Source organism: Pinus tabuliformis, chromosome 7 (assembly GCF_031772625.1).
Source record: "Pinus tabuliformis cultivar Carrire ecotype Pingquan chromosome 7, CPIR1, whole genome shotgun sequence".
Taxonomy (NCBI): domain Eukaryota; kingdom Viridiplantae; phylum Streptophyta; class Pinopsida; order Pinales; family Pinaceae; genus Pinus; species Pinus tabuliformis.
In genome coordinates this window covers 493,581,586-493,607,507 of record NC_142293.1, presented here as the reverse complement: position 1 = coordinate 493,607,507, position 25,922 = coordinate 493,581,586, and the positions used below count along the sequence as shown (strand labels likewise).

The window sequence follows — 25,922 nt, the reverse complement described above, 5'->3', positions numbered from 1 at the left end:
AAACCAAATAATGCAGTAGGGATTTCTAACATGTCAGACTTAGAAATTTCAACAATCTTTAGTCCTGTGCGATATAAAATATTACTTCATACACTCCTGAAATTCAGCACACCTAGACATTATCATGATAGCCCTTTTTTGGGCATGTGCATCCTTGTAAGCTGAAATATGTTTCACCATCTCATCCATGCACTGGAGGTTTTTATACTGTAGTTCCAGAGTAGGATGATGAGATCATGAATACAATGTCAAATAGAGTAGTTAAATATGAAGTCATTGGATGCATTCAAAACTCACCTTCAGCAGCTACCAACTTAAAATTTCTAGTTGCATCATATTCACACTCTGCTACAGAGAATAACAGGCAAAAATTAACAATCTAGTTACTTCAAATTAAGCATTAAATATTTTGTAATTTGGTGTTATCTTTCAATGTAATATGTGATATTACATTACTAATGTAAACTTATATCAATCTCACAAGTCATGTAGAAATTTATGAGAGCTTCAGGGACTTGGCCTTCAAGTATCTAAATCTAGTGGAAAGAACAATGATGATCAAGTCCACTCTTTGTCAAATGCCAAATTGCGATTGGTCAATTAGTCATAAACCTGTCCACTGAAAAATACAAGTAATTAATTTTTCCGATTACCCATGGATCTGTGAAAATTTGAGAATCCCCGAATCACTACTGCAGCACACTGATATTACTTCTCCTACTTGTTAATCCATGCAAGTTATTTACTGTGTTCTACTATAAATATCAAAGTAAATACAACTGCAGCCTTCATAATTTAAATAATATACGGAAACAAGAATATGAGCAAGAAAGAAATAACACACAAGTGACACCATTATTTTCGGACCAATGTCCCCGGGAAAACTCGATGTGAGAAAACTAATGCAACAGTTGAGGGTTTGTATTATTAAGCAGTATTTTTTTAATACAATCTTTGGATACCTTGCTGGCTATCCAATACAAAGAATCTGACTGGCAGAGAGATGAATGATTCACACTATCACTGGTGATCTAGCACTGATCCAGCCACTGAATGGCTAGCCCCTAGCTGCCTCTATGCAGTTTCTGCGCAATCACTACGCTGCTCTGTGTCACAGCTTCTGGGGACTACATCACTCCTTTAGCTAATTGATTTGCCTCTGGTACTTCGACTTTCTGCCCTCCCGTTCTCACACCCCGGCTTCTGGCTTTGGAACTCGATTCTCCAACAAATTTTGGATCTCCTCTCAGGCTCTACGCTGCCTCTGCATGGCCCTACGCTGCCCAGCATGGCTCTGCACTGTCTCTTCTAGATGTCTCTCTGCCTTCTCTGCGATGTATCCTTGGATCAAGAAACTCTCCAATAGGAAACTATCTCTGCCCACCCACTGCAAGAAATCACTTCGATCACTTCTACGGCAACTGTTGCGCTACTCTCTTCAGAAATCGATCTCTTGATCTCTTAATCGATGTGTGTTCCAAATGCCCATCAAGCCTCTTCTTATAATCCTCTCGTTGATCAATCAATGGCCCATATTAGATTCTAATCAATGGCTCAGATCATTTTGGCTTGATCCTCGTCTTCTTCTAGAAGTTTCACCCCTAATTTAAATAATACCCTTTAATTATTTTAATTTCCTAAGTTTAGACTTAGGGATCCATTAAAAATAATTAATTATTTTAATAAAACTATATCCAGGTGGAATTTCCCAAAACGATTTATGGGTATTCTGGAATACATGTGTCCTAGCCTCCCTGCAAACTTTGAGGCTTAGAACACATCCGATGCTACCAGAAATCAATCGGATAAACCATAGAGGTCAAGGTCAAAGGGAGAGTCCTCGAACCACAAGAATAGACAACAGTGAGTGCCACTATTCCCCTAGATTAAGGGACCCAGTCATGTTATCAAAAATTCAAAGATAAGCACATTTGGCGCAAGTCAACTAGCCAAGGATTTTCTACACAACCTAAGACATAGTATGATTAGGCAAGCAGGTTGTAAAATATGGAGAACCATATCTTTGACTAGCGTCTCCTTTTTGTTGAAACAGTGATATAGAGCTATATTTATTGGCAATCCTCTGCCTCTTCATTTGGGGGAATCAAAATTTTCAAATCAGATCTAGCAATTCAGATTTCCGCCTAGAATGGGATCTTCAGTCTTAATGTTGGAGCCAAAGCAGAAATTCTGGCACTTGGCCTACAATCACTATTTTAAAATTCGGCCGAGTTGATCCGAGTCGTTGAAGATTTTTGTGACCCGGCAGAAAAACCGGTTCGGGAGGCCGAGTCATGACTGACTCGGCTGAGTTACTGCATGACTCGGTTGAGTCAGTCATGACTTGGTCAACTCAGCCAGTTCCGCAATAACTTGGCCGAGTCATGAATGCGGCCTGTAACCCCAAAAAAATGCGATTTTTCATTTTATTTTTTTTAATTTTTAACTGTTAGCCGAGTGTTGGGGACTCCAAGGTGTTTTATAAATTAGTTAAATGCTATTTGGGGTCCATTCCCCTCTCCCAAACCCTATTTAACCCACTCAAATGCTCTCATTCTCTCACAACCATCTCATGCATTTGAGTGAGAACTTCAGTGAGAGTTAGTGAGCAGTTCTTGAGTTTGTTTTTGGAGCAGCAGTGAAGAGTCTTGGGCAAGCATTGTAGTTGGCGTGAGGAGCTTCTTGGGCAGCCATTTGGAGCAGCATTGAGGAGTTGATTCTTGGAGCAAGCTTGAGGAGGCAGTTTGTGCCTGAGGTATTTTTTTTCACTTCTACAAATCTGTTTTTGCTTATTAAATTTTAGGTGCATACTAGAAAGCCTAAAGAGTGTTTTTTGTGTAAGAAATGAACATTGAATCAATGTTTTTTTTTTTTTTTTTCCTTTTCAGATTGTTTGCTTTCATTTCCTAGTCAAAAAATGGCACCTAGAGGGAGAGATCCTTCTTGGGCATATGTTGAAATGGTTTATATTGAAATGCATTGCAAATTTTGCCAAAGGAAAATTAAGGAAGGTCCTGGGGTCATTAATAGGCTGAAACAACACTTGGCGGGGATTAGAGGCCAAATTACTGCATGTACCTCACCAGAAATTGGGGAGATTAGGAAGCAATTGTTAGCCAGCTTTGAGAAGTTTAAAGAAGATAAGACTAGGCAAAGAGAGTTAGAGGCTGAAATTGGGAGGAAGAGGGAGATACAAAAAATGATGGCTACCAACCCCCATTATAATTTTGAGGGTTCTTCCTCTATCCCTCATACTAATGCATCCAACCCTTTCAGATATGTTCCTCCCTCTTTTGGTTCTGTTGAAGATAAGGGAAAGGGTAGAATGAAAAAGGGTGATATGACTATCAAAAGTTATTTCACTCCCTCCTCTCCATCAGATGCACATGGTCCTCAAGCTAGTAAAAGTCAAATGCAGCCCACTTTAGATGACCATTGGAAGAAAGAATTGAGGGAGACTGCTTGTGAGTACATAGCTAGATGGTGGTATGATGCTGATATCCCCTTCAATGCTTCCCGTTCACCATATTATGAGCCTATGTTTGATGCCATACATGCTGTTGGAAAAGGCTTCAAAGGCCCTACTATGCATGAACTAAGGGGTATCGTTTGCAGAAAGAAATTAACTCCATTAATGAGTATTTGAAAGATTTCAAGGACTCATGGGCAAGAACAGGATGTACCATCATGTCAGATCGATGGACTGATCAAAGAAACCGTACCATCATAAACTTTCTTGTCTTTTGCCCACGGGGAACCATGTTTTTAAAATCAGTTGATGCATCTGATAAGGTAAAAGATGGGCAATTGTTGTTTCAGCTATTGGATCAAGTTGTTGAGGAGGTGGGGGTGGCTAATGTTGTTCAAGTCATCACAGATAATGCCTCTAACTATGTTCTTGCTGGTAAACTGTTAAAGGAAAAACACAAGACCATCTTTTGGACCCCATGCGCTGCACATTGCATAGACCTCATGCTTGAGGATATTGGAAAAATAGATTGGGTCAAAAACATTGTAGATCATGCCAAAAGCATAACAAAATTTATCTACAATCATTCATTGATTTTGAGCCTCATGAGGAAACACACTGGGGGCAGGGATATTATTAGGCCTGCCATCACTAGATTTGCTACTCATTTTTTGACATTGCAATCTATGCTTTCCCAAAATAGAAACTTGCAAAAGATGTTTTCCAGTGATGAATGGAATCAAAGCAATTGGTCTAACAAACCGGAAGGCAAAGAATTGAAAAAGAAAGTTAATGAAGAAACTTTTTGGAGAAAGGCAGCAGAGATTGTGAAGCTTGCTGAGCCACTAGTTAAGGTGTTGCGGTTGGTGGATGGGGAAAGGTTGGCTATGGGCTTCATTTATGAGGCTATGGATCAAGCAAAGGAGCAAATAAAGAGGGCATACAAGGATAAAGTGGCTAAGTATGGGCCCATTTGGGCAATCATTGATGAAAGATGGAACAATCAACTCCATCGCCCTATACATGCAACTGGGTATTTTTTGAACCCACGGTATCATTATAAAGCTAAGGAGTCAGGAGCTTTGAGGGGGGAGGTCAGAGATGGACTGATTGACTGCATTGATCGCATGATCCCATTGGAGTCTGATCAGCTGGAGATACACCGACAGGTCACGACCTTCAACAATGCCTCGGGTACCTTTGGGAAGAACCTAGCAAAGATTGCAAGAGAAGCAGATGAGCCAGGTAAACAAAAATTTCAATTTTCAAATTCTTAATAGTTTTACTTTTTTTTTAAATTTTGTTAAATCATTTATAATTTGAAAGTTGGATATAATTTGTAATTTTGTTGAGCTAACTCATTACACTCCTATGTTTTTTGCAGCACAATGGTGGGAGGCTTTTGGTGGCCATTGTCCTGAATTGCAGAAGTTTGCAATTCGTATTTTGAGTCAAACTTGCAGTGCTACTGGGTGTGAGCGCAATTGGTCTGTCTTTGAGAGGATTCACACAAAGAAGAGAAACCGTTTGGATCAAAAACAGTTAAATGATCTAGTCTATGTCCAATACAACCTCCGGCTCAGACGAAACCAATTGTTGAACAAAAGACCTGATTCAGATCCCATTGTGTTGGAAGACATTGATCCAACATCAGATTGGGTAGTGGAGAGTCATCCAGCAGAGTTTGATCCTGATGAGGATCTTGATTTAGATTTAGATGTCGAGGCATCAGTTGAACATGATTTTCAGTTGAATGTAGATCCCGATCCAACCTCAGTCTCACAACCAGCAAGGACTCCAGTTGCAGGCGCTTCCTCTGCTCAGCGACGACAGAAGCACAGCCGCATATCTTCTCTATCTTAGCTTGCATCTGTTGCACAGCCTGCTAGTGGTACCACTTCTACAGTTGCAGTTGGAGATGATGATGAGGAGGAGGAGCCATGGGGCCCCCTGTCTGACTGTGATGATGATCCAGAGATTGATCGACATGATCTTGGCTCCTCTAGCAGTAGCTACTAGCCAGTAGTACTGGAGTCTGGTCACAGTTTACTTTTGTTGTAGAGGCCATTTCTAGCCTCCTTGGTTATGTGTTTTTTGTTTTGAATCTTTGATCATGTATGACTATGTATTGGCATTAGATAGTGCACTGGGTGCCATTTTGATATAATGGATATATTCATGAGCCTACTTTGATCATACGTTGTCTTCCATCTATATTAAAATGCTGTGTGTTTGAAAACATGAATGAAAATCTTTAAAATTATGTTTAAAGTCTTTAAAATTATGTTTTAAAAAAAAAAAAATATTTAATGTATTTTTTACAACGACCGAGTCATTGAAATCGAGCCGGCCAAGTCGATACCAAGTCGGAGTCGGAGTCAGAGTCGATCCTCGGCTGAGTCGGAGTTTTAAAACATTCCCTACAAATGACCCTTTTAGGGCTTGACCACCTCAAAGATAATTTTAGAACTTAGCTCACGAAATCTGAATTATAAACAGGTTAATACTGTAGATGTAAGTTAGTGCTTATTGAAGAGCCTCTATAGTTTTAATTGGGGTTATTACTACTTCTCTTTATACTATCTTCTGAGTTATACAAGAACATTTCCAATTCATTCCTATGTCTTTATTCTAATACATCTTTCTATTGTTTTTACCGATTCGGTTGATTACTGTGCAATATTACCTTATTTTGATGACATTGAGAGCAAGATTACCTTAAACCCTTGTGGCACCATATATGACCAACGTTTTGAGAGGAATTAATGACCGAACTCAAGCTCTCACCAATGCTAGGAAACAGTTTAAGTATTTTATTGACTTAGCGAAGTATTCAATCTTGCACTCTAAATCACCTGGACCATTCTTATGTTCAAATTTAGCGACAATGGAAATTTGGAAAACAATCACCAGTGCAGAAAGACAGAATAAAGTTTACCAGCCAGTTTGAGAAATTAACTTTTCAGAAGTGAAAAACATATGCTAGAATGGCATGCACTAGTGAGTTTACTCAAATTTTATGAACAAATTCACATTTAATCAAAATTATTCAGAAACTAAATTTGGACATGATTTGAATTTATTCACATAATAAAATCATTCAGTCATGATGTTTCCAAATTTTGCAATTTTTCCCTAAAATTTGGTAAACATGGTGACCAAGGCTGCAGCCAAAGGAATTCAATCCAAAAGGCTTGAACCAAGGAATCCACAGCAAGTACACTAGTCAGGAGATACTAGTAGGTTGACAGAAGTTCCACTTTGTTACAGCAATGCTGGCTAGATTAGCTCAATTTCATGACATACAGAGAAGTAATCTCCAAAAACCCTACAAAGCCAATGGACTTGTTCTAGGACCCACAGCATTCATGGATTCTCGCAAAGAAACACACAAACAACAACCCAAAAGAGAACTCAAGAGATACATTGTGAAGCAAAATTTTCTTATCATCATTAAATCTGACTGAAATTTCCTTAATTGCAGCAACTGGAATTTAATCTTCTATCTACTGGAGATTATTTGTCTTCAAAATTTAATTACGACAAATAACAATTAAATCACTACTACAATTTTCACAAACAATAACAAGAACTGATAAATAATGCACACACTCAAAATAATTGACACCAGTATTTTTGGACAAATTGTCCCTGGAAAAACCCCAATGTGGGGAAAAACAGTTCTGCAGGTGAGGGTTTTATTATTAATTCTTCAGCAAAATTAAGAAATACAATCAGCTTGCCTCTCATTAGCAAAGCTCCAGTATACAATATATTCACTGGCAAAATCAATCTGGAAACCCAAGTTTCCAACTGCAAAACAAATTGGCCTCCTTAGTGCCATTCGCACTCCCTTCTTGTAACGATGAATGACTGTGGAAGGTGTCGAGAGAGCGTAACAGTGGAAGGATGGAGCAGTGGGGAATGGATGATGATGTATTAGAGGACCAGAACTTGGCTATAATACCACTGTTAAGGAGTTAACCGCTGTCCACTGGTAATTTTCAATCGCAGACACATTTATGTGTAAAAACAATATATTCTTATTATTATTATTCAAATATTCGGATGGTGGTTTACAAGTCCTTGGGCGGTTCACCTTTATAGGAGTTGACTGACCACAAGGACTAAAAAACATGTCTTTTGACATATGTGCCCTTTCATAATTAATGAGAAATTTAATTTAACTAATTTATTAATTATTAATATATTTATGAATTTAATATTTTTATTTAATCCTTATATAATTGTGAATATTTTATTCATAACAACATCCTCACAAAACCTTTGGGAAAGGCCAAGTTCTTAATCTTCAGAAAAAGGCTTGGAGTCGTGGAAAGACCCTCTCATGAAGGTCCCGCTTGAGTTGGACATTGAGCTCTAGGAGCTCCTGGGGGGCCTAGGGTACTTCTTGGAGCTACATTAGCATAGGGTGAGTGGTTGACCTTCCCCTGTGGAGTATATACCCCAGTATATACAGGGTGAGTGGTTCACCTTCCCCTATGAAGGACACTATTTGCGCAGTCACCTTCCCCTATGTAGTATGCTATATGAAAACAGGGTGAGTGGTTCACCTTCTCCTTTGAATGCCCCAACATATATCCTACCCTTGAAGCCTGGGACTCTGGGAAAGTACCTCTCATTTGGCCAATGAGTTGGGAAAATTGGTTAGGGACCATAGCACTACAGATGGACGCATCATGTATTGTCATACTCCCAATGTCTAGGATGCATGATGTTCAACATCTTGATCACTTAGGATCAAGTCCGATTGGGGTTCTACCCCTGATTATGTGGACTGACTTTTGTCAATGGGAAGAGAGTGGTAATGTCTTGTGACTCACTCTCTATCGATCCTTCTTATTGATCATTATATCAATCTTCAGCAGAGACAAGACGAGATGCAAGGATGGCATGATGATGGATGGATATTGGCAGGTGGAATTCTCCCTAGTTGAGAGGGAGTGTTAAAGTTGGCAACTAGGGATCAATTCCCTCATTTGGCAGCTCCTCTTTTGATGGCACTCTTCACCCTTGAAGCACACTTGATGACATCATTCTTCATTTGCAATTTTGGAATTTTTCTCCACCACAAATGCCTCAAAATCAAGTCGGCCCAGTGATGAATAGACATGTTTTTCACCCCACGTCAACCACCACTATAAATACACCATATGTCATCCTCATTTTGGCACTTCATCACACAACACATTCTCTATTCTGATTGGTTCGTACACATCTGAAACAGCAAATTCTTCTCACACGTGTGAAGGGTGGACTGGCATCTTTAACCTCTGCGTTGACTTTTTTGCAGCAGACTTTGACCAGCATTGACCAAGGACTTAGGGAGACCATTTGACTGTGTTTTGACTTGGAGAGACTCTGTTTGGGCAAGCCATATCTTCTGGCACAGATTCTGAGGTTTTCTTGGCAGGCTGACTAGTGTTGACCACAGGCAGACCACAAACTTTGACCGCAGGGTGTTGACTTTTGTTGATCGAGTTTTGATCTCTGTTTTGAGCTGACTTTGACCTGCTGAAAAGACTGAATTCCTTGTTGATTTGACCGAGCTGATTGGAGGCCATTTGACAGCTGTTTGACCACCGTTGACTAGGCTGGCTAGGGCACGTTGACTATTGTTGACTATTGCAGAACTGTTGACCAAATTACTTTGATCAGATTGGGTCTCATCTCATTGGTTGGTCTACTTCATTGGCAAGTCAACATTTTGACTTTGACTATTGTACTAAATTGGATTTTCTCTCTCTGCTGAACATTTGATATTTGATAATAAGAAGGATTGATTAAGGGTTTTCCCCCTCTAGGGGTTTTCCCCTAGCTTTAGCCAAATATCTGTGTTCTCTTGTCTTGACTTGTCTTCTGCATTTTATTATTTATGTTCTATCTACAGTTATTGTCAATGTTGATCTAATGGTTAATGTGATTGCTATTGAAATCTAAGTGGAAATTGTCATTGGGCTCATAAAAGGACATTGAAGTAATTGTTACAAGCATAGAACATACCATTGTTATCTAAAATTAACACCTCATCACGTACATTGGATTGATGCTAAACACATTCTAAGATATCTTTGTGGCAATATTGAATATGGTCTAATGTATGCCTCTAATAGAGAATGGGTTTTGCATGGCTTTTCTGATGTTGATTGGTCTGGATGCTCCAAATATAGAAAAAGCACATTTGGGTTCTGTTTCAGCTTGGGATCTACAATGGTTTCTCGGTCAAGCAAGAAGCAAACATCTATTGCTCTTAGCATTGCCAAAGCTTAATATATAGCTGCCAGTTCTGCCTGTCAAGAAGCAGTATGGTTTCGAAAAATGTTTGCAGAATTGTTTGGACATGCACTAGAGCCAACCATTGTATATTGTGATAATCAAAGTTGTGAAGCTCTCAGAGAACCCTATGTTTCATGATAGATTGAAACACATTGAGATCAAATATCATTACATCTGTAATGTTGTCCAAAGAGGAGTTGTGAAGCTCAATTATGTTCCTTTTGATGAACAAGTAGTTGATGTATTGACAAAGCCCCTATCTCGAGTAAAGTTTGTATACTTTAGAGAAAGGCTTGGACTGGTTGAAAATCCCTCTCTAAGAGAGAGGGAGCACTGACTATATTGCATTATGAGAATGACAATCTTCCTTGTCATGAGACCTATGGTATAGTCAGGACTCAGGAAGATTGTTTTGTCTACTCTCTTTGGGAGTACTGGTTTGAAGGCATACTATGATTGCTTTAGCTTATTCTATGTTTCATCTATCCTTGTGAGGAGATTGATTGTATTCTTTGTTTCAACTCTTCTTGTGAGAAGATTAATGGTTGGTTTTTCATCTCTCCTTGAGCGGAGATGGATGGTGTATTGATTTTCATCTCTCCTTGAGAGGAGATGGATGGTGTATCGATTTTCATCTCTCTTGAGAAGAGATGGATGGTGTATTGTTTTTCATCTCTCTATGAAAGGAGATTGATGGTATGAACCCTTCCTTGATTTGTGAAGGATGAGTCGTCTCTATAAAAGAGACTGGATTGTATACTTTTCCTTATGATGAGTTTGATCCCTCCCTTTTGATATTTGATGAGACCTATGACTTGGTCGGGGTGATGGATCATGAGAGAGAGAATGAGGACTAGCTCCCTAGCTAAGAGGGAGCGTTGAAAAAGTATAGCTTCGGTTGGTACCTTCATTGTGAATTTATTAAAGTCAATAATAAATTTAATGTTGGACAAGTCGGCTTCATAAGTCAAAAGTCATGACTCTTCACTTTAACCACTATATATATGGCTATAATTGGAGTCCATTTGGGTCATCAATCAATTTGACCTATGAAGTTTAGAAGACATTTTGACAAGAGTGAAGAAGACAGGAGACAAGTTTGACCTGCGTTGACCTCCTCTATTTGACTCCTTTGACCAGCGTTGACCGTGAGCTTCTCTATTCTATTTGACCGAGTTGACTGGGAGACCAAACATTATGAAATTTTGAGTTTTTTGGACCTATTGACCAGACTGCAATTTTTGGACTTGTTGACTCCTGCATTAACAATTGACAAAATTGTGAAGGAAGTCCGAACTCTCTATTGACCTTAGAACTATATTTCGAACTTGTTGACTTCATACATGTTGACTTTAGATTTGTTGACTTCAGACCTGTTGACCACAATTGACTTTTGGTTGACCAAATTATTATATTGCTATGTTGACTAGGCTTTGTAAGACTACTTCTGTTGTGACAATATTAGAATTGATTCTCTGTTCATTACAGGGATTTGGCTTGGTCTTGATGGTCAAAATTTGACCTTTAACTGGTTGTACTTGGACATATTGAATTGGTATCTCTCTCATAAGGAAGGTTGTTGGGGTTTTCCCCAAGGAGTGGGGTTTTCCCAAGGTAAATACTGTTGTCTATTGTCTTGCTTCTCTATTGTGATGTCTATTGCTCTTTATTGTCATTGGTTGGAATTTTTCATGTGTAGCTACTTGATGATAATCTACTCTAAGAATTAAAGTTGGATGCTCTAAAGTCTAAATACATCATGGGAAGTAGTTACCAAGTTGAAAATTATTTCTAGTCCTACATTAACTAGAAAAACAACAAGAGGCACCTATTCGACCTCCTGGACATGTACAAGTAGAACGCAGTTCGACATCATCTGTTCACTCAATCAGTCACTTGATTTTTGTGCCAAGAAGAAGAAGATAACCAGCGAAGTCAAAGGAGAGAGAGAGTGAAGTCAAAGGAGAGAGCAAGTTATGTTTTTTCCCTAGCTTCTGTTCACATGTGCTAGTTTTCTGAGGCAACTTATGTGGTATTGCAAGCCCGAAATTTTAGTGGCCGAAATTTCAGGGATTGACCTGAATTCATAGATTTGACCAGCATTGACTTTTGTTGACTATGACTTGTTGGAGATGGCTTGGAGGAGGGTTGACTCTGCCCTTTGTGGCAGTTTTGGTCTTGGTATTGGGTCTTGGATATCTCACTTTGATATGATTCTATAAGAGGAGGAATTTTCTTGGGTTTCCCCCCTTGTGGGGTTATTGCCCTCGCTTGGAGCCTACATTTTTGTGTTCTTTGTCTCTTGTGATCATGATTTTATTTTTGGTAATTGCTTGATGAAGAAGAGAACATAAAATTTAACAAGAAGCCAACAAACATTCACAAGTAATTATCAAGTAAGAGAAATCTACCCTAATCTACAAGCCTATTGATTTCTCAATAGGCCCAACTGCCAACTAGTTGAGACTCAAACTGAGATACTGGTTGAGGCTCCATCTTGAGTAGCTTCTTCTCAAGTACTCTAATCTACTCTTGCTCTTAGGACTCCCTCAGAGCTTTGCTCTCCTCAACCATCACTTCTCTACTATGTGCACTTCCTACCCTGCTGCTCAAGATTGTGCCTGTCTCTAACTGGAACATGTAGAGATTCTTCATCCTCACACCTATCAGCTTCTTAGATCCAGAAGCTAAATGTTAGAGATAAGCCTTACCTCTACTGAAGATGACATCATAGCCCTTGTCCTCAAGGATAGCTACTGAAACAAAATTCTACTTTAGTCCTGGGACATAGAGGACATCTCTGAGATGGAGAGGATTACCTAACTCCCTCTAAATACCAACTCCTCTAGCTGCATACATGCCATCATCTCCTAGCTCAATTTGAAATTGCATGTCCTTCTCCTTCAGGTAATGAAAATTCTTCTTGTTCCCGGTCATGTGGAGGGATGCTCCTGAATCAATATACCATACATTGCTACCTGTTGAGCTTGCCATGCGAGCTATCAATGAGAAATCTTTATCGAACTAGGCAGAAAATGCATCTAACTTCACTGATGAAACTATATGATCCTTACTAGACTCCTTTTGATTAGGACACTTAGTGGCATAGTGTCCAAACTCATGACAATGGAAGCACTTGATCTTACCCATATACTTTTTCTTTTTCTCGCCCCTCTAACTAGACTCAACCTCTCCTTGGCCCTTCCTGCCCTTGGCCTTGCTACCTTTGCCTGTCAGGGCAAAGTTCTCCTCGTCCTCTGTCAGAGTTTCTCTACCAGCTCTCGTGCTTCTCCGGATCTCTTCTTGAACACAATCACTCCAAAACCTTTCCCAACTGGGAATATGCTCTCTGCCACTTACTGCATCTTGGAAACTATACCAAGACTTATGGAGTCCTAGTAGCGCGAGACTCACTAGGTCACTTTCTGCTACAGTCACGCCCACACCACCTAGCTCATCCCGAATCTGATTGAACTTTGAAAGATATGTGATGATGGGCTCTCCTTTGCTCATCCAAATACTTCTTAGCTTCTCTTTGAGAGCAAGCTTCCTGACATCACTAGAAGCCTGATACAAATCTCAAATTGCTTTAAACATCTCAAACGTTGTCTTCTTCTCATGAAGATGAGGAATAATATTGTCTCTGACCCACTCTAAAATGATCCTTCTCGCCTTGGTGTCATTCTTAGCATGTTGGGCCACGGCCAACTGTTGGGGATCTTGAGGTGGCACTATTGCCTGTTTGACAAACTCTCCCACCCCATTATCATCCAACACTACTATGACTTGCTCCTTCCATGCACAAAAATTTGAGGCTCCCTCTAAACTGTGATCTGACCTTAGTCTTAGGAACACCATACTGTTATCCAAGGAACTGCTCTGCTCTGCTCTTCAAACTCTAGCACTTATCTTCTACCTAATTTGTGTTGTCTACTAGCTAGTCAATCTAGTGTTGGTCTTTATATTGATCTTTGCTCTGATACCATGTCAATTTTCAACGGAACTCTGCAACTACTTAGTGAATTACTGAAAACTGAAATCTAGTTAACTTTCACCAAAATACAAAGTCTCTTAACAACTTATAAGCAACGAAATAAAAACACAAAGATAAAAGCACAGTCACAATTACACAAATATTTTCTTGGGAAACCCAATTGGGAAAACCCTCTTCTTTGTTGTAGTATTTTATTAATAGAGTTTGAGCAATCTAATCTCTTACAAGGCAAACTGTCACCCTGAGAACACACTTGTCCTCACATTATACTAGCTGGACACACCCTGCAAACACTTGACCCCTACTCCTACTTCCTTGCGCTGAGATAGCCCTATTTCCTTGCGCACAGGTCTCTAATTTCCTAGCTCAGAGGCTCATATTCTTTAGGGTTGGCTCCTATTTCCTAGAGCAATTCTGCCACATGAAAGGCTCTCTTCAATGCTCCGTATTGGCTCATCCAAGATACACTGCCACAACAAAGGTGATCTCACACAAGATTGTTCTCTCTCTCACACAAGATTGTTCTCTCTCTCACAATCTTGTGACCTGTGTCTTGTCACAATCCTTCGTGCACAAAACAACAAATAACTTTGTGCCTTTATCCTCCTTTTATTGATTCGATCCATGCTATAATAGTGAAGTTAGAAATTTGGAGGTTGAGTTGTGACTAACTAGTTAACTAAGTCGAACTAGTTCTCTTTACCAATCAGTTGGAGTTATAACTCGTCCTCCTTCAATGAAAAACTAAAGTTCCCAACTCGTCCTTTTCTAAATTTGAACTACCATCTATCTTGTAGTTAACCTCCTCTATAACTGGAGCTCCAACGAACTCGTGATCATTATTCCCATAAACTGGAAATTAACTCAACACAACTGAAGTCTATCTCCCAAGGACAATTTGAGGTCTTTCTAGCCAAGGCACACAATGGAGAATACATTCTCTCTTTACACTTTTCAACATCGGGTACAACAGTGGCACACTTTCCATTAGCAAATTTGAGGTATGAAACTCGCTGTGTGATTTGATTGAAGGCATTTCCAAGTATTGCAATCAAAGAAGTGTATGTTGACAATATTCAAGGAAGCCGATTTGTAGTTTGGTAGTTGATATACCTTGATTTATTATTATTGTTCGTATGAAGGTTACATCAGTTGTAAAGGGGTTTATTGAATATAATGTAAGTGGGTCATTGTCCCTGGTACAGGAACCCACAATTCATCTCTATTTTATACTTTTAGGGTGGTTGGTTGGTGCAAGGCAGGTTAGTGAGGTCTCCTTCAGGTTGGAGCTTGAAAATACTTCAGGGAGTGATCCGGATTTAAACAGGAACGCAATAGATTACATAGATAACCATAAATATAGAGATGCGATAACCATAAATACAGAGATGCAGCGGAAATAATACTTCATTTCATTACTGTAAAATACTGAAATATGCTTACAAACAGAAATGGAAAGAAACCAGCTAGGGCGATGGTAGCTTATCTCTGAGAAGAGATGTGGCGGCTACATGCCTCTGAACTGTTCCGAACTGTGTTACAATGAGGCTCGAAGGCCTATTTATTGTTGAGAAACAATGGAAAACCCTTCACATCCCGAAACCTAACCCTAGAAGATGAAACGCCAAATTGTGGGCCCCGTTTGGGTAAATTGGTACATCAATTTCCCGGGGTCGTAACTTTGGCATACGATCTCTGTTTGACGCGTACGATAGCTCGTTAGAAAGATCTATCCGAGTACTACCACTTTGGGAGGCAACATGGGTCCATGGGTCGGACCCATGTTGCCCCAGATTCCCAAAAAAACGTCGTTTAGGGCCTCAAAACGGCTCCGGAAGTTCAGGACCCGAAAAACTGCTAAAAATAGTAAACTGTGCTACAATTTAGGAAACTGAAAAAGCTGAAAGAGACAGTTGTGGGGGTCCAAATGGGATAGGTGGGTGGCCACCAAAATCCACCTGGATCATTCCTCCCCCCTTAGGAAGCAATGGTCCCCATTGCGTTGAGTTCCTCCCTGAGATGAGGAAGCTTCTGCTGAGTTGGTTCTCTGGTGAGCTGTTCTGCAATCTCTGATGTGTCCAGAAATGGTGGAAAGCATGGTCGACGATGGTCCACATTGAATACTCGGTGCAAGCGAAGGAATGGAGGAATGTTGTGCTTCAAAGCACTGTTGCCCATAGCCTTGGTACTGCTGTGAGGACCATGTCGGAGTGGTCGGAGCTTCTGATGGGCTCTTGTAAGGCGTTCTTTCTGCAGATGTAACCAAACTTTGTTGCCCACCTGAAACTTATGTGGTACCCCTGTGGGTGAGGAGAAGTTGTTCCTGTGTTCTGTCATGACCGTATCCCTTTGTTGCTGCTGCTGTGTGTAGGAACCCTTTGCAGGGGTCATGGATGTAGCAACGATCTTCCCCTTATTTTGGGAGTGAACCAGACAGATGAATTTCCTGGTCTGTGATATGAGCTTGCTGCCTTTCTTGGTAGTGATCAAGGATGTGGCAGTAGGTGGGGCTACCTCTGGTATCCTGTATAATGAATTATTCAAAGAAATAATGACAGCACGAGGCCTTGACTCATACACAGCATGTCGCCTCCACAAGTATGGCTGGCCTAATAGTACATCACAAACATCCAGAGGTGTAACATCACACAATACCTCGTCTGTGAAGGGTTTGATGCTGTAGGGAAGGCGGCACTGCTGGCGAACTTTGAGATCTCGTCCTTCATGAAGCCACCCGATACTGTACGGCTGTGGGTGTGGTGTAGTCGGTAGGCCCAACCGCTTCACGACCTCTGCTGAAATGAGGTTCTTTTGGCTACCACTGTCGACAATGAATCGCAGCGGTGAACCCTTCACCCACATCTGTGAGTGGAAAAGACGCTCCCCCTCCTCTGGATCTTCGGGCTCATTTTTCTTGATCTTGGCGGTGGCAACAGTGGCACTGGGATCCGCATCAATGATCTGCTTCCCTTTGCCATTCCCCTTGTCGGGTTCTGGCTCAGGATCGGAACATGCATCTGATTCGGAAGCCTTCAACTCGGCCACCAGCGACTACTTGGTCCGACACTCACTTGTGTTATGAGTGGGACTCTTGTGGAACTCACACCACTTTCCTATGTCCTTCTTCGGCTTTGTGGTGTTGTTCTTTTCTTGTGGCTTCGACGGGTTGTCTTGGGTCACCCCGCCTTGGCTTTGTCCTTTGGGCTTCGGATTTGCAGATCCAAAGTCTCGCTTCTTCTGTTTGAACTTTTGCTCGATTTTGACAACGTATCGGTATGCTGCGCCGAGTGAGGGGATGTTCAAGAATCCCATCTCTTCCTGGATGTATTTGTGTAGGCAGCCACGGTATTTGAGTACCAGATGCAGCTCAGAATCTTTGATACCCAACGGTGTGCGAAGGGTATGAAAAATGTTTGTGAACTCCGGCACATCTTGGTCTCGTCCCTGCCGCAGTGTGGTCCATTTGATGTATTTGTCCTCATAGCTTCCGACAGGGTAGTACTGCTCCTTGATGGCATCCCGGAAGTCATTCCAAGTGGGTGCGGCTGAAAATAGTGAGCCTGTGCTTTCATCCTTCTGCTCGCAGTAGGTTTCCCACCAGTCCTTGACGTGGGGGGCTGCTTTGAGAAGAGCGAAGACAATCTTTTCCCGACTTGAAAATTCGTGAACAGAAAAATACCCATCTAGCAGATTTAACCATTTATCTACGGCATCTGCGTCTATTTGTCCCTCGAAGATGGGGATTTCAAAATTAACTTGTACCTTAAACGGTGTGGCGTTTCCAGAGTCGCTGTTGGAAGCCGATGCGTCGCCTCTGGGTAGCCGCTGAAGGATCTGCGCAAAGCTATCCATCATCGCGTTCCTTTGCCGCTCGAGTGCTTCTTCGAACAAGATTTTGATAGGATCTCCTGCCCCCTCGTCTTTCTTCTCATTCGCCATGGGAGGCCGTCGGGATTTGCGAGGCTGGTCTTGCAAAGGTTCGACCAGTTCAAGCCCTAACTCCTTATATCCCGACCTCGTTGGGGACATGCAAAGAAAAACAGAGAAAAAGCAGACCGCTCTGATACCACTGATCCGGATTTAAACAGGAACGCAATAGATTACATAGATAACCATAAATATAGAGATGCGATAACCATAAATACAGAGATGCAGCGGAAATAATACCATAAATACAGAGATGCAGCGGAAATAATACTTCATTTCATTACTGTAAAATACTGAAATATGCTTACAAACAGAAATGGAAAGAAACCAGCTAGGGCGATGGTAGCTTATCTCTGAGAAGAGATGTGGCGGCTACATGCCTCTGAACTGTTCCGAACTGTGTTACAATGAGGCTCGAAGGCCTATTTATTGTTGAGAAACAATGGAAAACCCTTCACATCCCGAAACCTAACCCTAGAAGATGAAACGCCAAATTGTGGGCCCCGTTTGGGTAAATTGGTACATCAATTTCCCGGGGTCGTAACTTTGGCATACGATCTCTGTTTGACGCGTACGATAGCTCGTTAGAAAGATCTATCCGAGTACTACCACTTTGGGAGGAACATTGGTCCATTGACCCATGTTGCCCCAGATTCCCAAAAAAACGTCGTTTAGGGCCTCAAAACGGCTCCGGAAGTTCAGGACCCGAAAAACTGCTAAAAATAGTAAACTGTGCTACAATTTAGGAAACTGAAAAAGCTGAAAGAGACAGTTGTGGGGGTTCAAATGGGATAGGTGGGTGGCCACCAAAATCCACCTGGATCAAGGAGGCAAGGTAGTGCTAAGACAAGTTGGAGCTTGTAGGTTGTTGTAGCATCCTTTCAATTGGTGCTAATAAAACTAGGGTGTTGGAGCGTCCTTTTAGTAGGAGCTAAAGAAACCAGGATGTAGGAGCATTCTTTCAGGAGTTGGAGCTTCCTAATAAATTAAATAATTTTCTAGAGTACTAAGAAGTTGGAGCTTTCCTTTCAGTTGGAGCTAAGAAATTTTTGTACTCATATATTATATTAGAAAAGTGTTCGGTGGTTTTTCTCCCAGAAGGGTTTCCACCTAAAAATTTCTTGTGTACTACTCTTGTGATATGTTGAAGATTAATGTTTTGTTGTTAATGCTATAAAATTAACAAATGACTATTTGTAAGTGAAATACTAATTCAGCCTTCTCTCAGTTTTTCTAACACTCCTTGGCTTCAACACTTGTCTCCCATATGTGCAAATTGGCTCTTTCTCTCCTCACCAATGCTTTCTTCTCCCCTAGGGTTTTACCAAACCCTAGTCTACTTTTCCTCCTTGGGGTGAAAAACCTAAGCCTAGAATTCCCCTTCTATTCTCCAAGAACCCTATTACTCAAGAAAGAGAAAGACCACAAGATAGAAGAGTACAAGAGAGACATGTGCACTTCACTCTTCACATCTCTAAACACAAAATTGTGTATCAACGAATGATGAAAGGACTCTCACCTTCCTCTATTTATATGAGAGATAAGGAAGACTGTTAAAATTGGCAACTAGGGCCAAACTCCATGCGGGTCACCTTATTCATGGCAGTTGATATTTTTCTTTGATTCCTCTTGTCGAGAGGTGTAGGATTGATCTAAAGATCATCTGTTTCTGACATGTATTCATGGAGATATGAATTTATTTGTGTTATGTGACAATTTGTCAAGGTCGGCCAGCAACCAAATTGCCCCCACTTGTCCTCAACGTTTTACTATAAATAGAGGTGGCCTTCAAGTCATTTAGACACACACACTCTTGTGATCTCTCTTCATTTTGTTTTGGGTTTTGATGAAGGAGAGATCTAGAGGGAGTGCCCTAGGATATACGTTGGCCTAATGATGCCCTAATCTGCTGTAAAGGGAAGAAGCCTAGACCCTAACACTACCATGGAGAGCCCTAATTACAGTCAGGGAGAAGCCCTAGACGAGGAGGAGAAAAGGTCTTCTAGGAGTGTCTGCGCTGCCCTATGGACATTGTCTTGGAGGAGGATTATCTCATTGAAGAGAAGCACTTATGCTGCCCTAAAAGGAGAAGCTTTAATGCAGGCAAGAAGGCACCCTCATCTCATCCCTAAAGGAGATCTAACTACAGCAAGCTTTAGCCCTAATACATTGTCCTAGGCCGCAGTCAATAAGGGTGTTATCTACAGTAAAAGGAGGCACCTATACACAGTTCTAAGGAGAGACCTATACACTGTTCAAAAGACACCTAGCCGCAGTCCTCAAGGGTGTTCTAATCCACTGTTAAGGATGCCCCTCTCACATTGTCTAAAGGATCTACGCAGCACCTTATGCTGTCCTAATTAGCTGACAGGTGTAGCCCTTATCCACTGCCAATGAAGGTCTCCTATCACCAAGATTGTACGCTGTCCAGAGGAGGCCTTCAAAGAGGCCTCTAATCACAGTTAAAGGAAATTCTAAGCATACCAACGGAGCCCTAAATGCAGCTTGAATTAGTGAAGGAGACAGCGTTGTATCAGGATTATGTCTGGGCATGAATTAAGGGTTCATGAGACCTGTTGGAAGAATCTATTGCTACAGCCAGCTGCTTTGCTAGGCTGCAAGCCATAGCAAGCAGCTAAGGCTGTTCCATGGTAGTATTGCAGTATGATGGGTGCAGCATAGTGTAATGAAGTACAGCATAATGATGATTAGTGCAACACAGTAACAATGGATGCAGCATGATGGATGCAGTGCGATGGATGCAGCATAGTGTAATGTAGTGCAGCATAGGTATAATGAAGTGCAGCATAGTGATAATGGATGCAGCGTGATGGATGCAGCATAATGGTTGCAGTATGATGGGTGCAGCATAGTGTAATGAAGTGCAGCATAGGTATAATGAAGTGCAGCATAGTGTAATGAAGTGCAACACAGTTATGATGAGTGCAACATAGTGATGATGGGTGCAGCATAGTGATGATGGATGCAACATGGTGATGGAATCACCTTGGAGAATCAATGGAAGAATGAGAACTGATAAGTGTGCCTTCACCTGAATTCAGATCTGTAGCCCTTGTCATCAGAACTATTCTTCATCTTCATGGTGGAGATCTCAGATGTCTGATCTTCTATCTTGTCAAGTCAAAGTGTTGACTTCTGATATATATGTATTATCTCTCTCTCTCTCTCTGCTGAACTATTGAACAATATAAGAAGATTTGATCAAGGGTTTCCCCACATTGGAGTTTGTCCCTTGCTGGCGCCACATCTTGTGTCTTCTTGTCTTGGCTTGTTTTCTGCGATTTATGTTTATGTTCTATCTTCACTTTTCTATCATGCTGATGTGATTGCTAATCTGAATATTGTCATTGGGCTAATATGGAAAAATTGAAGAAAATTGCGCTAAGCATAGAACAAACCTAAAATTAACAAAGACCAACAAGATAAAGTGGACCTAAGCCTTTACAAGCAACCTATCTCTAACAAAAAGGTCCACACACGTGAAATGCTCCACTCCAAGAGGACACATGTCAAGGCTCAATCCTCAAGGTGATGTTGTCAACAAGTAAGGCTCCAAGGTATGAGCATTCCTCAAGCAAGATCCAACACTCCTCCAAGGGCTCCAAGGTTCCAATGCTTCTCCAAACCTGTGTGCTCCTTTGGGTCCACCAACAACCAAACCTACATGATCACTCCCTCAACCCAAGCTATCATTAATTAAGTACAAGCCTCCATGCAAGCGATCCAAGCATGCCCATGTAATCTACGGCTCAATGCCCTCCTCCAAAATGCCAAGCACAATTCCTCCAAAGCAAGGTACCCTCCAAGCAAGTAACCCAACCTCCCTGTGGCGGTCACAACGAAGTCACCAAGCTATCTAAAGGTCTCCAACGCTCCAAGGAAATATGCCACGTAAGCATTAAGCAAGGCCCGGTGATCCAAAGAGTAAACCACCTCCACATGTGCATCTTCATCACAAAACAACCAAGGGATCATCCATACGATTGTACCCATCATATGAAGCAACCCCAAACATGGCATAAACACTTTCGAAGTAGCCCAAAAATCTCACAATCTGAGGATGTCAGACATCAATCTTCAAAAGTATTATATTGCTTTGTAGACTTTCTAATTGCATTTGACACAATCCCAAGGGAGGCCCTAATGCAAAGACTTAAAAGCACTGACATCTTGAGGACTCCACTCCCTACTATTATGCATCTCTATGATTTGTTCTTGGATAACTCCGCATAACACATGGACTAACAAATTTTATGAGGAGCACCATTGAAGTGATGTTGGGGTGTCTTCTTCCCCCCACGCTATCTGGAATATATCAATGAGCTGGAATCCTTCCTGCATGAGTATATGTAGCCCAGGGACAGTAGCCTCCTTCACCATGCCCTAATCTCCATCCTCTATGGAGCTCTATGCTCTCCTAGAACCATCAACAACTAGAAAATTGTCCTCTAAGTTATCTTCTAAATATGCGGTGTTTCCAAAGCTTAAGATAGTCGAGGCCTCATACTTGGCTCCCTTATCTAAGTATATGGCCATTTTACATATCTAGTGTCTGATAATCATGGGTAATCTTGTTTTGGGCTATGATGTTTGTAGTGCCTAGCAATATTCTCCCCAAGTAAGAAAAGTCAATCCATGGATGCTTAAGATCTCTTCAGTATAATTTGCAGTGGATAGTCTTAATTACAATATCATCGATTAATTGTCGCTATTCTTAATTTCCTTATGCCATCTAGGCTCCATGCTGGTTTGTTGTTGTCTCATTTTAGCTATCTAGAAGCAATATACTGAAGCTTCTCTATGGATTTGAATCCTTGTGTTGGTCCCTAAGCATTTGTTGTGGGTCTATACGCCAAAGAAGTTTTGACGCTATCAGATTACCTCAGGACAGTTTATCATCATTATTTGAGGGCCACAAGAAGTTTTTGGCTTGCATCCTCTGCCGTATTCTGCATGGCCAGTACACATAAGATAATCCTTAATGTATCAAAGTTGGGTGGCCCTACATGGAGGTTATTACTCCTTGGGGGTTTCTTCGTCCCTTGGCCAGGTCAAGAGAAGTATGCACTGTGAGAAAAAATCAACCTCCGAAGTCCTAAAGTCCAAGTTACCCTAGCAAGCAATCCTATTAGTGCTTATAGTTTTGTAATTTAATGATTGTAGACAGAGTTTTCCCATTTGTAAAGGGCCATATGCCCCCTATAATTTCTTTGGTTTGGGTTATATTTTCGACTGGATTGTCCATGTATTTGAAAGGTTCCTTCTAGCCAATCCATTGCTCGGATCTGTCTCATGCCAATAATGTTTACAAGTTTCAAGAGATTTAAGTTTCTTATAAATTATACATGTGCCAAGTAACTCTTGCAGTGGTTTTAGTAGGTTTACTCAACCTAAATTTAAGACATTTTTAAGAATCGTACTAATACAAAATTCTCCGAAAAATGTTTCATGTATTTGTGATTCAATGAAATTGAATGAAAAAGATGCTGACTTGCAACCAATGGAACTTTCAATTCTCATAATACCTGATAATCAGGGGCAGAACACAAGCCAAGGATTCGATGCCGTGTAGTCTGGGGTTTGTCTGTAACTATGGAAAGCTTTTGTCCAATCATCTGATTCAGAAGTGTACTCTTTCCAACATTTGGCTTGCCGACTACAGCTACATATCCTGACTCAGAAAGCATGTTTGGTGCAAATATCAGCAGGTTGAAATTTTCTAATAAGATATTATGAGTTTAATCATCTTCAAGTCATCTTAATCCTAATAAACAATAATTCTAGACCTATTAGACCTGCAGAGACAAATGCAAAATATCGTAATGTTATATAACAGATGCAAGTAGTGGTATAACCTAGGTATGATAGAATCGCTATGGTTTCCTTCATTTTTCTCTTCCAATTTCTGTTCTTCTATTTTCTGTAGCTGAATTTAAAATTTTGGGAATTTAAAAAATACAAAAACATAAGAAACCAGGAAAACATTTATAATATTGGAATGGAGGTTTTTGGCACTCAACATATTGTCTGGAAGTTTAGGTTTCACAGAATGGAAGATTTTAAGCCAGTGAGTTTCAGGTTAACACTTCACTCATCATCAGAGCTCTCTGCTCTTCTTCATGCCGTGCTGACGCGTAAGTGTTTACTCCAAACGCATTCATTTCATTTAATATCTTACATGCCGTGAAACCATAAACTTCTAGACAATTATATTGTTTGAGCTGTTATGAAGATGAAACCCTGGAGAGAGATTCTGATTTCTTCTCTTTAGTTTTTTTTGCTTTCTGTTACATTGCTATATAAGTTGGATAAATCTAAAAAGCCAGGAGGTGTAGAAGAGTTTGTTTGTGTGAAGCTTATTCACCGGTTCAAATCTTACTAGGAAGAGTTAAGAGTGTGAGACAACAGTAACAATAAAAGCTACTGTCACATCAAGGCTCAACAAAACCTAACCGCATCAAGTGTCCAAGCTCAACAAAACCCATCAAGTGCCCAAGCTCAACAAAACCCATCAAGTGCCCAAGCTCAACAAAACCCATCAAGTGTCCAGGCTCGACAAAACCATACACAATCCTTGTAGCAGCATCCTACAGTTAGGCCGATCGGTCTTCCATAAGATTGGGGTTGACCTGACCTAAGCTTAGCCAAACTCGAAAACCTCGCACAATCCTTATGACAGTGGCAGCATCCCACAGTTAGGCTGGTCGTTCTTCCATAACATTGAGGTTGGCCTGGCCTAGGCTCAACCAAACTTGAAAACCTAACACAATCCTCGTGGCATCCCATAGTTACGCTGGTCATTCTTCCATAACATTGGCGTTGGCCTGGCCTGGCCTAGTCTTAGCCAAACTGGCAAAAAAAAGTTCAAATATATCCTAAAGTTATAGTTTTCCAAAAACATATGAAATCATCTTGAATTTTTCTTGTTTTCCTTGGCTGAGATTTAAATCTTCAAGAAAAATGTTCTAAAACAATATGACATCTGGGACCATTGTAAATATTTTTCAATACTTTCTCTTCATTTCAACTTCTATCTAAATCTGAAACTTAAGAGGTATTCACACACATATATATACGATTTTTCGGGAAAAAAGAATAAAGCTGACCGCTCCGGTGGTCGGGGCCAACACTGAGATCGCCGGAGCCAGAATCTTCCCCATCATCTGCATCTTCCTCCTCAATATTCAACGTCCTATCGGGCTTGTCATTTAAGGACACCGACATTCTATCCTCATAAGATTGTGCATGAGTTGTAAGCCTACTTTTATTGCGTATCTCAATTTTCGACTTATTTGTAAGAAGGATGGCGAAATCCGTATCACACTGCATAAAATTGCGCGGTCTGGTCATCGAAATTTGCCCTTTACATTTTTTTGCAGAATGCAACGACGCCCACCGCAATGAAGGTGAAATGCAGAAATAATCATTCGAGGAACTTCGATGAGCATGGACATGAAGATGCGCAGTGAGCTCCATGAATCAAGAGGCGTTTCACTCTGCTGGCTAATCAAATGTTCCCTCTGTAATTATCCGTTCAAGTTCAAAGATAACCATTATTTCACCCAAGGTCATCTATTCCTCTTGTCAGTGTTTCGGATGGAATACAGTACCTCAACGTTATCTTCATAGCATGATATATATTTTTATTATTGATATTGCTAAGGTGTCAAAAACCTAAATAAAGTAAATATTACCAATCGCGAGACAGTGTTGTAAAATGGTGCCTACATAACATTAATATATTTATGCAGCCTTGGCACCAATTATTTTATCCTTACATAAAGGTCACATTTTCTCCATTCAATCTTGGACTGTGGATTTATTATGGACTTTATGTAAAAGTATAGATTCATGTTGGCATTGGTATCGTAGGAGATTACTTCAGATATGGAAAAGGTTATATTGAGTTAAAAGTTGCGGTGAGTAAGTTACTTCTAAGTGTAAATTTTGTTTTAAGATCGATCATTTTAGATTATGGAAAAGGTTATATGGAGTTAAAAGTTGCATGGTGAGTAAGTTACTTTGAAGTGTAAATTTTGTTGCATGGTGAGTAAGTTATTTTCAAGTGTAAATTTTGTTTTAAGATTATCACTTCATCAATTAAGTTTTTTATTTTTATTTATTTTTTATTGTAGGCTTTTATTTTTTGATTCAAGTAGGTTTTTAAGGATTTTCTTGTAAAATATTGAATTTAAGAGAAAAGGTTTATAAAGT

At 40.5% G+C, this 25,922-nt stretch overlaps 1 protein-coding gene across 2 annotated transcripts in view; it reads right to left on the bottom strand.

Moving 5' to 3' along the window:
* LOC149248190 (GTPase ERA1, chloroplastic-like) overlaps nt 1-25,325 on the bottom strand; it is a 218,037-nt gene extending 192,712 nt beyond the window's left edge. For both annotated transcript variants that reach the window (XR_016266655.1, XM_089458366.1), the window contains exons 1-2: nt 24,815-25,325; nt 23,234-23,379 (exon numbers count right to left, since the gene is read on the bottom strand). Coding sequence is in view for 1 of the 2 variants with exons in the window: in XM_089458366.1 (XP_089314492.1) it covers nt 23,234-23,379; nt 24,815-25,184 (516 nt within the window). In the remaining variant the exon portion in view is untranslated. The remainder of the gene's footprint in view (nt 1-23,233; nt 23,380-24,814) is intronic.
* Between the last annotated feature and the right edge of the window lie 597 nt (nt 25,326-25,922).